A 13,923-nucleotide genomic window follows, 5' to 3' on the forward strand; every position below is an offset into this window, starting at 1 on the left:
AAAAAATTGGCAATTTTCCAACTCGTTTAATCAGAAATTTAAAGTCTTCTTGTTTACTTTCTAGAATGTAACAGAACTATTTACTCCTGTTCCTGCCACTCATGAGGACTTTTGACCTGATGTTGCCAGCTTTGACCTAATGTTTTCTGACTATCCCTCGAAGGCACACGGTGCGCGTCGCCCTGTGTTTACCACGCAGGTCAGAGGGGACGCTTGGCTGTTCTACCTCTGGAAAAGGTGGGAGGTCGGCTGCCCTCTCAAAGCTGCTTTTCCACGGCAAGTAAAAGCAGCTGCTCTGTGGGCTTTGCAGCAGTTATTTGACAGAGCACATACAGCGTGCCAACAGAGGCAAGCTGTGATATGCAAAGCAGTTCTTTTTAGTGTCCCAAATCACAGGACCGAGGGCATGAAAAAGATTCTTTTAAAAACTTCCTTCACTGAATCGTTTAACCTTTGACTGGAGCTTCGACTGCGTAATTCCAGTCACTGAACTGAAACATTCAGAACTCAAGCAACAGTTCTGGAAACCAGGAATCATGCAGAATATGCCATATATTCTGCATGATTCCTGGTTTCCGGGACTTTAAGAATTATTGATATTATAAAGGTTTTATAACTGATCTACAGTCTGGCATGGCTCTTGAACTTGCCGGGCATTCCTGCAGTTTGAGGAGCTGACTGTCGCTCCGGGCTCACGTTCATTGTGTAGTTTACTGTGTGTTATGGTCAGTGAGTGAATCAGTGAAGACGCACCATTGACTCACAGTGTAAGGATTTTCCTCTCATCGTAGCTGCTGCAGTGCCGGTGAGTCTCTACCCTCTCCAATCACACAGGCAGCCTCACACTGTAGAATTTAGTTTATTGGTGAACTCTTGTTAAAATTGCGAGGAACTTGAAGGTGTGTGTGTTAATATTCAGATGGCTTTGTAAGTGCACGTGCAGAATTAGGCCATAAATTATCTCACGCTGCATCGCAGCTCGTTAAGTCGGAGAAAAGAATGTCTTTCATGTGAGTCTATCACTGTTCGTTCTCTGGCAGCTGACTGAGACATCAAATGAACTGAGAAATAAACGAATTGTTTCAGGAAGCGATTCAGGTGAGTTCCTTCCCTAAAAAGATGTTTTCTTTTGCAACCACACAACACTGGAAGAAAGCAAGGGTTATGATATGTTTGCTGTTTCCACTATATTTGATAGTTTATTGTTACAAAGTACTGTAAAATAAGAAGAAGGCCAACATCTCTTCTGACTAATACATATAGTGCACTTTTTACAACTTTTTATATATAGTTTTATATTCCCTAATCAGTTTTTATGGCCACAAACTAATAAAGTTGATATAGCAGACATGTTATTTTACAGTTCTAACAGACTGTATTTGTATTCATCTGGTGTCACGTTTGTGGCCCCTCTGGCTGTCTTCATAGTCCTCTTAATGCTGATCTAGTATCTGCCACTTCCTGAGAAACACATCTGTCTGTCAGCTGTCATCACATGGAAAATGTGGAAGAGAAGAAATTTCCTACAATTTGATTTCACATAAGTTTCATGTCTTTCAAAAGGTTAGAGGGCATATATTTACACAAAATCATTACACTGAGAATAAAAATATCAATAACTTATCAAGCAACAATTAAAGGATAATTCCACTTCATGTTGACCTGGCATATTTCCTATTAATGTCACTGTTGTGGCTCCCTGGTTCATGTTTGCTTTAATACCAACTTTTTCCCACGCAGCGTTAATAAAAAATTGCTTTCACTTGAATGACCAGAACCTAAACTAAACAGAAATTAGCCGCCTTAAACAGCCATTTTGGGGAAATATAGATGGTTGAAGAGCTCATATTTTCACGCTGATTGATCATCTAAATATCTGAAGCTACCAGACTAAATTACATTTATAAAAGTCTTGACCTAATTAATTGAAAAATGTAACTAAAGATATATAAAAAAAAAATAATGTTGCAGGTTTATGGCATCAGATCAGTCTCATAATTAATGAATGCATACAAAGGAATTCACAAATGTATTTCTGTATCCATATATGAATGGCAGTCTCCAAAAAAATACTTTTCAATGGACACAAAAATATTGATCGTTGTATACAGATGTAAAAAAAAAACAACCTGAAAACTGAAACTCATCCAGAAGAAATGTCCAACAAATGGAACTTTGTCCAAATGACTATATAGAAAAATGTCTTTTGTACTGAATATTTCAAAAGGGTATTTTTCAAGTAAAGCACTGAATATAACAGGACAGCAGTCTTGCTGCATTCTACTCCAATAGTCGTTGAACATGAAACAAAGAGCCGATAGAATCACATTCCTTCTCCGTGTCCCGTCTTTTCATCATAATATTTACTGCAGTGTTCCCGCGTGTTAACCACATCCTCCCTGACTTGGAGAAGAGCAGGCCGAGTTTCTTTCCAAGCTTCTGTCTGGTTTGAATTCCCTTCTATCCCACACTCCCTTTTCCTCCCTGTCAGCCTCCCGCTGTGAGGGGTTTCTCTCTGACAGGATCTGGGGATGTGCTACTTCCCCGGCTCTGCTCACAGATTTCACATCGTCTCCAGTCTGGACCTGCTGCTGCTGCTGCGAAGATAATCACACGGCATGTGGTCAAACACGAATGTCCTTCACATCCTCTTTTTTTTTCTTCTCTCATTTCCTGCACCTAATCTTTTAAATATCCCATCACCCGTCTGTCCCACTGTGCGTCAGCCACCTTCTTTTCCATGTCCTCCTCCTCATCCCTCTCCACCTTCCTTCCTCACCTCCTCCTGCCCTTCGCTGTCATTGTGAAGAACGTATTAACCCTCGCTGAAGTCCAACCCTGGACAAAAGAGAGAATTAAATTTCCCCAGGAAGGGTTTAGGCTTTTCTGGGAAGTCTGGACGACTGAAAGATGTTGCAGGGATATCTGTATTAATCTCAGCTACATCTGCGTACAGCTGCCTTCAGACGCAGACGGGGAGTGTGTGAATGGGAGGATCAGTTCAGCCTGTCGTTAATCTCACACACTCCCCACACAAGATTAAACAGTTCAATTTGACATATAAAGCTTTTAGTCAAAGTGTTACTTAGATGTCATGATAATAGATAAAATTACACAACGTTGACATTTATGCAGGAAATGATCAAGTCCTGAATACTCGACCATTCAAACAGCATGATGAACAGTAGATGTTGCATGTGGCTGTTTATACGTACATACATTGTTATCAGCGTGGCTCTTCAACTATTGAGAGAAACTCTATGCAGTCCCACAGGGGTCATGTTGTAAGTGAGAATCTGTGCAAACAGACAATGGGACAGATTCATAAACTGGATTGATGAACCATAAACGGTGCACTCAGGTTGGCTAAGTTGTTTTACAAGCTGAATCTGTGGAAATCTTTGAAAAATATTATATGATTAATTCTCAAAATATATGACCAAGGTCAAAGAAGGAGTTCATGTGACACGGTACAAAGTGATTAATTCCATGTTAAAAATAAATTGGGAGGTGGTTGGATGGAACAAACACGGGGCGTTTATCTGGGACAAAGAAACACAAGTTACATACATAATGTAAAATACGTGATATATGTAAATGTACTTATTTAAGCCCAAACCATGATCTTTTCCTCAACCTAAACACGTAGGTTTTTCACAAACTTTTGACGCCAAGGCAACGCAAAACGTGACACTGCCGCGGTGTCATCTGGTGGACAGACGTATGTTACACACTGTGGCATGATTTCAGGTTGGTATGTCTGTGTGTGTCTGTACATTTGTTCTTGGCAGTGTGTGTTAAATGGTCATTTGCAAGTCTGATCCTACTTCAAAACAACAACATGCAAACAGTCCATTTACAGTTGCACATGCATGCAAACAATCTTACAATACAAAATATTATAGCAGAAAGATTAAAGGAAAAGTTACAAAGAGAAGAAAGTACATGGCAGCAGCCAATCTGTTGTATCGCAACAATGTCCAATAACATAAAGGCACATTCTATCATAAAATGTCTATTTATCGATAAACAAAGTAAACTGACACTTTTATCTTGACTGCTTACAAGTCGTGGGGCTTTTTGAATAAAATTAAACAACCTTTTGTTTATTCAAATCAATTACCTCACTGGTTCACTGACTAATCCAGTAGCATATACAGTATATTGCATGCCATGTTGAAGGTTTGCATCTCTCACTTAACATACAATGTGTGGGTGATGACATTAGCTTAAAGTGGTCATAAAGGACTTTTAGTGGGTCTTTAATAATAGTATGTAAGCTGTACATGGGATGATGAATGTCGTAATAATTATTATTTTTACAGTTGTTCACAAAACATCTAACAGACATATGTTTCCACTGAACTGCTTTTAGTGACAGTCAGGCTTGGAATAAGTGTGGAGAGACATTCAGAAGTGTGTGTGTGTTCAGGGGAAATCAAAATGCATCAGTCTGAGCTGCTGCTTGTGTGTTGTTGTTTTAGCTCAAACTGCATGTTGGGAACTATGTCCAAATGTAAAAGTACAATTGATACACATGCTTTTGATTTAATATTTTAGTTAGCGTTCTTGAAGGAAAAAAAAAAAAAAAAAAAAAAAAAAAAGGTTGGCAAGCGTAAAAGAGACACTGAGTTTGTATCCTTTTAATTAAACTATAGATCGGTGCCAAAAGTGCCGCGAAGTATATTTGTTATGGATCCTAAATCACACGAGTGCTTGTAGTGAACGTGGCACTTTCAAAGAGCAAATAACCTCCCCGAGGTTACACTCAGTTGAAACTTAGCCAAATGATAACTTGGCCTCACATATTTGAAGTGAATCAAATGGCTCAAAGATATGCAGTTAAATATACTGTGACTGTATTAAACCTCTCCACTGAGTTGAAACAGGTACACAGTTCATCACACACCTTTACATTCATCCTCTCATAAATGTCCTCTTCAAGATGGATTATGTGCCAATTGATTAAAAGGACGAGGCTCAGTGAAACCTTCAGCCCTGCGCTATGATTTGAGCAAATTCAATGAACACGGTGAACCAGTCTTCCAAAGATATAAACTCACGATATTATTTCTGGGTCGAAGCTGCAAGAATTACCTTTCAGTGTCAGTGTGATGTAATACTGAAGTGGGTAATTTACGCTTAGCACTGGGTCCCAGGATCAATACCGGGGCTGAGTCCACTCTTCTTGCACACAACATTTACACAACGGCAACACATGTACTGTCTCAGAATATGTGTTTTCACATTAACCACAGCAGGAAGCCACTGGTGTTAATTGCTGCTCAGCGAGTCTATATATGAATCACTTCTTACTTCATAAGCAGTTCTTTATTTGTAAGGTAACTTTTCACTCTGACACAGACATGCTGGTACAACAGCGTGTCAACCACACCCAAAGGAAGTTATAATTAACTCTTCTCTGCTTCTTATTTCTTCTTTTCTTACCACTGTCATGTTTTGGAGAGTTAAGCTACCCCAAACAATGACTACTTCTCAGCTTGCGTTAGCAACAAGGTTTAGAATTTGTAAGAATTATCTTTCTGTGTTTTATTGTCTTGGTGTGACATGACAGCCGAGTGATTTGGTGGCAAGCCCTGTAAGTGGTGGGCCGCTCAGCAGTAGACTCCTGGTTCCATATCAGGTTGGACTCTCCTATCTTGCTTGTATTTTGGACTTGACTTTTACTTTCACACTTGCTTTTCCTGCAGACGCAGGAGTGAGCTGTGTGTATGTGCAAGCCTGCACCCTTTCAAACTCTGTTCGTTAAATGGAATTAGCCACAAGTGGACTCTCAGGTACTGGCACATTGTTAAGATAATTAAAGCAAACAGGATGTTCCCGACCACAGAATTAACTCTTTGAAATGAGGATTTTTTTATTTTTTTTTTAACCCTTTAAAAACACACCTATTTTTTTTAGGCCTCTGCTCAAAAATTGCAAAAAGAGTATATCTCTGCAACCACAATAAAAAAGTTATAAAAAAACAAATATTTTTTATAATAAAGGGAACACTTGTGAGATTTGTTCAGATGTGTAAATATCAGTATATATGGCCATATTTTAATAATAGTTTAGTCTCTGGCCCCCAATTGGTGCAGTTTGATGGGCAGAAACGGTGATTTTACCCATTAAAATTAAATACTTAATGAATTCTCTGAATTCATTATATTTATTTAGAATAAACTACACAACTGAATCTATTTAGTATTTAAAATGAACTTTGTCTTGATGCTGTTTTTCTCAACATTTGTTTAAGTTTGTCTTCTCCAGGACCTCCTTCTTCTCACATGGTTAAAGCCTGTTGGGAGCTCAAAGACATTTTTAAGAAAGCACGGCGTTCACTTTGTCCTCCTCAAACTTGTCTAACATTTAGGTCACTGATAATACTTCTGTATGTCCACTTACGTGAAATTTTGAGTTTTTGACATTGTTTTCTTGCTTCTCTTACATAAATAAAGGATTTAAATACTTGCTCCACCACCGTCCACGATGGCAATATCTGTCTGTTGCATCAACACAAAGCGAATCTGGAATGAAAATGAGATAGTAATCTTAGTAGAAGTGAGAAATATTGCATGAAGCCAGGACATGACATCGAGCTGCAGCGTTCAGCTCTGCTGACAGATCGAAAGAGAGAATGACAGACTGCTGGTCTCCGCTGACCTTCAAACATTCAAAACATGTAGGCCTACATGAATTTCAATCCGATCAAGAAAACTTTGAACATTTTATTTCCTCACTTGAAGAAACAAACTGACTGAGGGCCAGAAGGGATTTGAACCATTAATCCTGACCTTAAATGAGCATCTTTACCTGTTGAGCTAACCTGCCTGTCTACAGACTTCCAGAGACAGACAGCGTGTAGGTGGAGTGTGTTGAGCAGCTAACTTGCACACAGCTCGCCAGCTTGAGAGGTTTTTGTTGATGTTAACATGTTAGCAGTTAGCTCATTAGCTCTCTGATACAAACAGGTACAAAAATGATATTAAACAACAACCGGCAAATAAATACTTTTAATGATCCTCAAATCACAGCAACGTGGTACAAAAAACAATTATTAAATAAGAAGACCTCACACTCTGTTGGTTATTTGTGAAGTGAGCAAAAAAATTGAATATATTATGTACCCAAATCTGTTAAACTCAGACCACCAGAGTTTGGGTCCTTTGCACTGAATGTTTTCCCTCAGACGCTTCAGAACGTCACAGTAGAACTCTGTGTTGACAGTCTGACCGTGGGGATAAATTCATAAATTCATGGTGGACGAGAAAACACACCTTGTTGTGATCCTGACCTGATGCACCTTCTTCAGTCTCGGACAGCGATGTCCTGCCCCCCTTTTAAACATGAACGCTATTCAAAACGCATCGCCCGGCTCGTTGCTTCATCGTCGTCGACTTCCAGAAGCATTGCAGGGCTCTCTCTTGCCGATTTCATGAGTTCGACACAGAATTTCACGGGCGCTCTCGTTTTGCGCTGTAACTTTGAATACTTACTTGGTTTATAGGTTCCCACGGCTCCGTTGACGTCGCTGTGATGTTCTCCATTCACACGCAGCCGGGACAACCTGGGACTTTTTAATTGCACATTCTGCCGGACAAATTTACATTTTTAGTTGAGCTGTCATTTGATAAAAAAAAAACTGTATAAATCATCAAAATTAAAGATGAATATGAACGTGTGTTCTAAATGTCCTGGAAATCCAACAGCATAGTTGAGATATTTCAGTTTGGACCCGAGTATACCAAATGACTGATGCTGCCGACCTTAGAACCACACTGCTGACTAAAGCTATACAAAGACACAAAATCATGTTTCAGAAAGAACACCAACCACCAAGGTTTATTTAAAAAAAAAACAAAAAAAACAACTGATGCATGTATGATATATGGATGACAAGCACCTGTGCTTAGCTGTATAAATTCCCTTGTGGCTGGCTGCCAGCAGACTAAACACATTATTGTGTTATTTTATCTGCAGTGTGGCATTCACTCACATCTCAAAGACAGATAACAGACGGCGGATGTCCCGCTGTAATAAAGCAGGAGGTGTGATGCAGACGTGGGAGCGCTGAGGAGTTTCTTCCGTTTCAACAGTCAGTCAGAGCACAGCGCGCCGGTCTGTCGTCAGTGCTCATGCTCCCTAATGGTCATCTCCATGAAGACAACACGCTCTCAGAGAAATGTTTGGTCGTAGTGCCACGGGATGAGTGGCATATGACGACATGCATGTTAGAAAAGAAAATATGAAGATTGGAGAGTAAAAGCATGGATGAAAAAAAAACTTTCACCCATTTTAACTTCATTTATCGCCACAATATATCAGCCGCACTTCTAATGTCAGTAGCTAACTGACCGAACACACTTTGGTTTAAAAGAGATCATTGATGTCATCTCACGCTCTTTATTTATACGTTTATAATCTAATCGAATCTAATCTAATCTAATAATGCCATCAATTCAGTGACTCTTGATTTTTTTTTTTCTCACAGTCCTGGCATGAAATATAGTCAGACCACTGAGGCCCCTGATCTTTGCACTGCTACCTGTTGGTCCCCTAATGTCCTACCTTGTTTGTCTCCATTGAACCAAACAGCAGGACCTTCTGCCGGCTCCCACCTGTTTATTTTTCTGCCCGTCAACAAGACAAAGCCTCTCCAACCGCTCATCTTGTTTCCCCTTTGGTCAGGAAATAAACAGAGTCGATGGATTCTCAGGTGAAACGGTGGATGTATGCACGGTGAGAAATCAACACCATCACCAAAACACTTGTTCACTGATTATCTATTAACTAAATCACCAGGTTGAAAACAGCAATCCCTAAATAGAAGCATATTAATAAAAACAATATGCTGCATAACGGTTTCTGGCTTCCAGGCAATGGACTTGATTCCACATTATTGATTTTGACATGAATTATCTTTTATTTTCTTGTTTACTGTTCATTTGATTAAAAACAATCTATAATTTAGAAACATCTCTGATAAAAAAACAAAAAAACAAAACAAAACATCAACTCCATTTGTGGAGCTCTACTGCACCCTAGTGGACTGATGGAACATCAGGCTTTAGACTTCATCAGCAGAGAAAGATGACGTCAAGGATATTATCACTGACCTCCATCTGAGTGATCTTTAGTATTTAGATGTTGCTTATTATTTGAGGATATTTTCTCAAGAGCTCCAAAAACATACAAAGACTGTAATATGCTTCATGAGAAGTAATCTGTATGAGAGGAGTTTCCTCTTCAGAAACTCGTGTTTGAAAGCAGATATCTTTACTCTAACATGAAAGCATGTTTCCTCTTATACTCCAAAGATTATAGCTGAGTGGAAACAAATACAAAACCTTTATAAGATCTCGTACTTAATATCGAGAGAAACAAATTTCTTTTGGCTCCGTCTTGGTGTGGAGGAGATTTATTCAACAAGACAGGCAAGAGCTCCTCTCCAGGATGAGAGTTGATTTGAATATATTGAGTGTGAGGCAGAGCTCATTTATCTTCTCCTGTAGCTCTCGCCCACTTCTCCACCTCTCTCCGACAGTCAGTTAGTCAGTGTTGCAAGACAGCACGCGCAGCCTCAGCAGAGATGCAAATTGATAAGGGGTTCAAGCAACATGAGTTGGCATAACTGGGAGGATCCGATACAACGGCAAACACACCCCTCGGGGGCGTCGCAGTCACGCTCCGTTTCTGCTGCAGTTGTATTCGTGGAACAAGATATTTTAGCTTCATGTGAAGTAATAGTCTGTTTTCATATTCACATATTATAGAGTAGGAAAAAAAATGGGGGGGAGGGGGTATGCCACTAATTTATTCATTCACAAATACAGTTTATAAAGCTGACAAGAAGTGTCCAACATTTTATTCTTTGAAATAAAATTTCTGATTTAAAAATACCTCTTTTGAATGACAAGGGCAAACCACACTCACCCTCAACCCTCACACACATGCACGCACGCACGCACGCACGCACGCACGCACGCACGCACGCACGCACACACACACACACACACACACACACACACACACACACACACACACACACACACACACACACACACACACACACCGTGACAAGGTTGGGCAGATTCATCACAGTGATGATATTCAGAGGCACACTTTAAAATAAGTCAGAGGGAATCTTTCATCCTAAAGGGTGCTCAGACCCAGGACTTCAGATGAGCTGTTGCCATTGTCATGCAGAGCCTATTATGCACAACAGACCTCTCAAAAACTCCATTTTGTAGCTTATAACAGTCAGAGAAACCCTCACAATGGTTATGGCAGACAATTGTCATGCGGCAGACTCATGCACAGAGGTAAAGAGGACACAGTGTTCTTCTGAGAGAAACTCGACACAGTACAAACAGGCACCCAACTCTGACACACATATATATATATATATATATATATATATATATATTATGAGCAGAATACTGTGCTGTATAAGCTACTAAAAATCCAATTCTTTATGTTATGTGCATTGGTTCGAACACCCACAGATAGTTGGATGGAGGTTTACGATGCCAAGCTGCATTTTGATGAAGATTCCTACATTCATTTTTTATAAATGACATGAAATAGAAACCAGAATTCACTGCTCCTTAAGTCCCTGGGAGCCAAATGCACCATTGAAAACCACATTTCACAAAATACAATATGACCTTGTACTTGAAATTGTTATGTAACAGCTACAGGTGACATATGATATATAGATTGAACTGTTACATCTGAGCCTGGTTCAGTTCACGGTGGTGTTATTCTTTAAATACCTGATAGCAAAAACACACAACATTAAAAACAGATTTCTGAGCAACATCAAAAAAATAAAGAAAGAGCTCAATATTTTAGGGAAGAGTATTTTTCTTTCTTAGAGGTTTACGTGATATCTGTGTTATAAAACAGGGAGCTGCAGCAGCTGAGTGAGTTAGCTTTGCTCTTTTACCTTCAAGCCAAGCTGGTCGGTTCCCTTATTTTCTATTTTCATTTTAAGCTAAGCTCAGCTAACCCCAAAGCCAATACTACCAGTGCGATTTCTTCAATTTTCATTCATTTATTCATATATGTTTTTATTTTTCTTACTTTTTATGAATAAAGTTGTTAGCTGCTAGAAAGGCAAGTGCCATTTTGAGTTAAGAGCAAACAGTGCAGACATGCTGATCCTCAACATCCAGACACAACTAGTTAGTTATGTGGTGACATCAGCAGGTTACGAGGCATTTTGACATGCCAAGTAATCTTCAAATCTTAATTTGAAGAAGCAGAGTTGGGTTTCTGAACTCTGGCAAAAGAAAGAGGTGTAGAAAACAAAACAAAAACCCTGATACTGTGAGTATTATCCCAAATGATTAGCTGTTTTAAAAATGAAAAATGAAGGTCTGCAGCAATGCTAATCTATTTTAGCTTCTGTTTGCAGCTTCTAAAATGTAGCTTGCCAGGGTGAGCAGAGTCCTGCTGAGAGGGATTGGAGAGGTCAGAGGTTATCTTCAGAATACATGTGAGGGAGCCTCACCGGACCATGTGATGACGACAGTGCAGCTGGCTGGGATTAGGGGTTAACAGCGCTGTAAATCTAACTAACAGAGCACGGGTCGTCCTTGCAGGGCCTGATGTCCCCCTGCAGCAACTGGATCATAACAGCCTTGGTCAGGTAGCTGGAGGTGCCTCGCTTTCCCACTGCTGGTGTGTTGTAGAAGGCCTCCATGTCATCCTGGGGCAAACACAGTGAGGGACAGATGATGAAACATCTGTTTCAAAAAGTGCCCATAAGTTACCAATGAGTGCAAGTATAAATAAAGCTGTGTGAGAATTAGATGCCATGAAGGAAAACATCCTAACAGGATTAAATCTCACGAATCCAATAAGGCTCTAATGAATTGGAAAATGGCAGCCGTAGCCTTTTAACCACATTTAATTACACCAACCCTTTAGTTAAATTATCAGCGTATTGCTGGAGCAGAAGAGCTGAGTTTTTCAGAACATCAATTTAGAGAGGTGATGCTATAATTTAGCAGCAGACGCTCCAGTCGTGTTCAAGAAGAAAATGGTAATAATACAGTTTAACCTGACAGCTGGAAGGGAAGCCACGCTACCTGTTTCTCCTTCCCTTCAGAGCGGCTGTGATCTCTCTGGTAATCCTTAAAGGCTTCCTTCACCAGACCGTCCAGGTCCACCTTGTCACTGAACTCCAGCTCCGGGTTTCTCTCCAGCACGATGGACACCATCATCAGCAACTGCTCACATGGCAGAGAAAGGATGAGAGGAAAATATTTACAGCAATTAAGAAGACTGTAATCTCTTTTAAAGATCTCAACGAAATCTAAATATAATCATATGGAATCTCATCATTCTGATTAAAATCCATATAATTTGATTTAAAGTAGCTTCATTTATTTAGATTCTGCTCTATCTGGTGGTGTTGGTGGATGGGCCTGTTTACCTCCACCATGATCTGTCTGTACTCAGGCAGCACGATGTTCTTCAGTGTGTCCTCCACCAGCAGGGAGAAGTTCATCTCATACATGGTCATGTCGGACAGTGTAGGTTGCTGCAGGGAGATGGACAGAGGAACAAATGTGGTTGAAGAGTTGAAAAATGCTCAAACTGTATCACTGCTTTACCTATCAGGGTACTAACAGTATAACAAATTCCAATTGTGTGCTGTTGGAGTTTTTTTCCATCGTCTCGAGACGATCTCTTCACTCAGAGAACCAAGGTTACAATATAACCACACGTTCTCTCATCTTGAGACTGTCTCTCCAACTCGTACATATGAAATATGTAACAGAGTGGAGACAGTCTCACGTTTACAATGTACTCACATGATGCTTTAGAATTAAGGGAGATGTGGAGAAATAGCAAATAACTTGGAAAAACCTAAGAATATACCACTGAGAACATATACTATGAACTAAACCCATTGACCAATGAAAAAACAGCTGGAAGACATTTTTCACAGCACACATTGTGGCTGAATTGTGGCACACGTGCAGACTTCCCCAGACTCGTGAGGCTTGTTCCCAGGAGTCCATGAGCACTGAAGGTTTTCAGGTTTCATCAATTCCTCATGGGACCTCGAGCAGACTTCAGGGGATTTCACCAGGGAAATTACCCACAACCCTCAGCGACATGGACGTGTCAATGTAAAAAAATACAACCTAATATACAGGACAAAAAAATAATTGTGTGCCACGTATTTTTGTTGTATAAACTGATGTAGTAAGGTTTGATATTGCACATGCAGAATATGAGGAGGCTGAATAATTTAGATTTGTATTGATCTGAAAGACTACCAGCAAAGATTGGTTTCTGTTCATTTGTGCTGTGAGGATCCTCAGCTGAGGGTGTGACACTGATTGAATATTGTATTTTGTATTCTGACAACATGCATTCTGCCTCCTACATAATTCATATGCATAAGTTGCCAGCATCCAGATCTCTCCAGGAAATACTTTGAAATGAGTCACAGGGTCAGAAACTGCAGTTCATCTCCATGGAAACACAAGAGGCCTTTAAGTTGAACCCTTATTCAGCGGTTTCAAGCTGTTATAAATGACCTCCTGTTTAATGTATGTACTCTAATTTATTTTATTTCAGTGTTTGAATGAAACATATGGTGCACTCAAACAATCCAAATCAATAGAACAAAAAAAGTAGTGATGGTGGCACGTACACTAATATCTGCGAACAATCCCACAATCAAATGTGGTGAAAGCTTTAAATGGGATTATCAGTTGTACACAAAGTGGTGATGAATAGGAAGAGCCAAAATCTCCATCACTATTGGCTGACTGATAAATAGGGAAAAGTAGATGGGTGAACCGACAGTCCAAGTAAACAGTGACGACTTGACAGTAACTGTTAGCCAGCAAACACAATACCAAGAGCCTGAAGCTGAAGCAGCTACATGGAATTCAG

The 13,923-nt window shown here is 39.8% G+C and overlaps 1 protein-coding gene across 4 annotated transcripts in view; it reads right to left on the reverse strand.

Moving 5' to 3' along the window:
• Positions 1-9,799: 9,799 nt before the first annotated feature.
• The window catches only part of phkb (phosphorylase kinase, beta), a 118,479-nt gene continuing 114,355 nt past the window's right edge, over positions 9,800-13,923 (reverse strand). For all 4 annotated transcript variants that reach the window (XM_069173444.1, XM_069173445.1, XM_069173446.1 and 1 more), the window contains 3 exons: positions 12,446-12,553; positions 12,099-12,239; positions 9,800-11,716 (listed from right to left, as the gene is read on the reverse strand). In XM_069173444.1, coding sequence (XP_069029545.1) covers positions 11,579-11,716; positions 12,099-12,239; positions 12,446-12,553 — 387 coding nt within the window. In that variant the 3' untranslated portion in view covers positions 9,800-11,578. The remainder of the gene's footprint in view (positions 11,717-12,098; positions 12,240-12,445; positions 12,554-13,923) is intronic.

Source organism: Embiotoca jacksoni, unplaced genomic scaffold, assembly GCF_022577435.1.
Source record: "Embiotoca jacksoni isolate LCO1_2020_lvr unplaced genomic scaffold, fEmbJac1.0.p SCAF_6, whole genome shotgun sequence".
NCBI classification, from domain to species: domain Eukaryota; kingdom Metazoa; phylum Chordata; class Actinopteri; family Embiotocidae; genus Embiotoca; species Embiotoca jacksoni.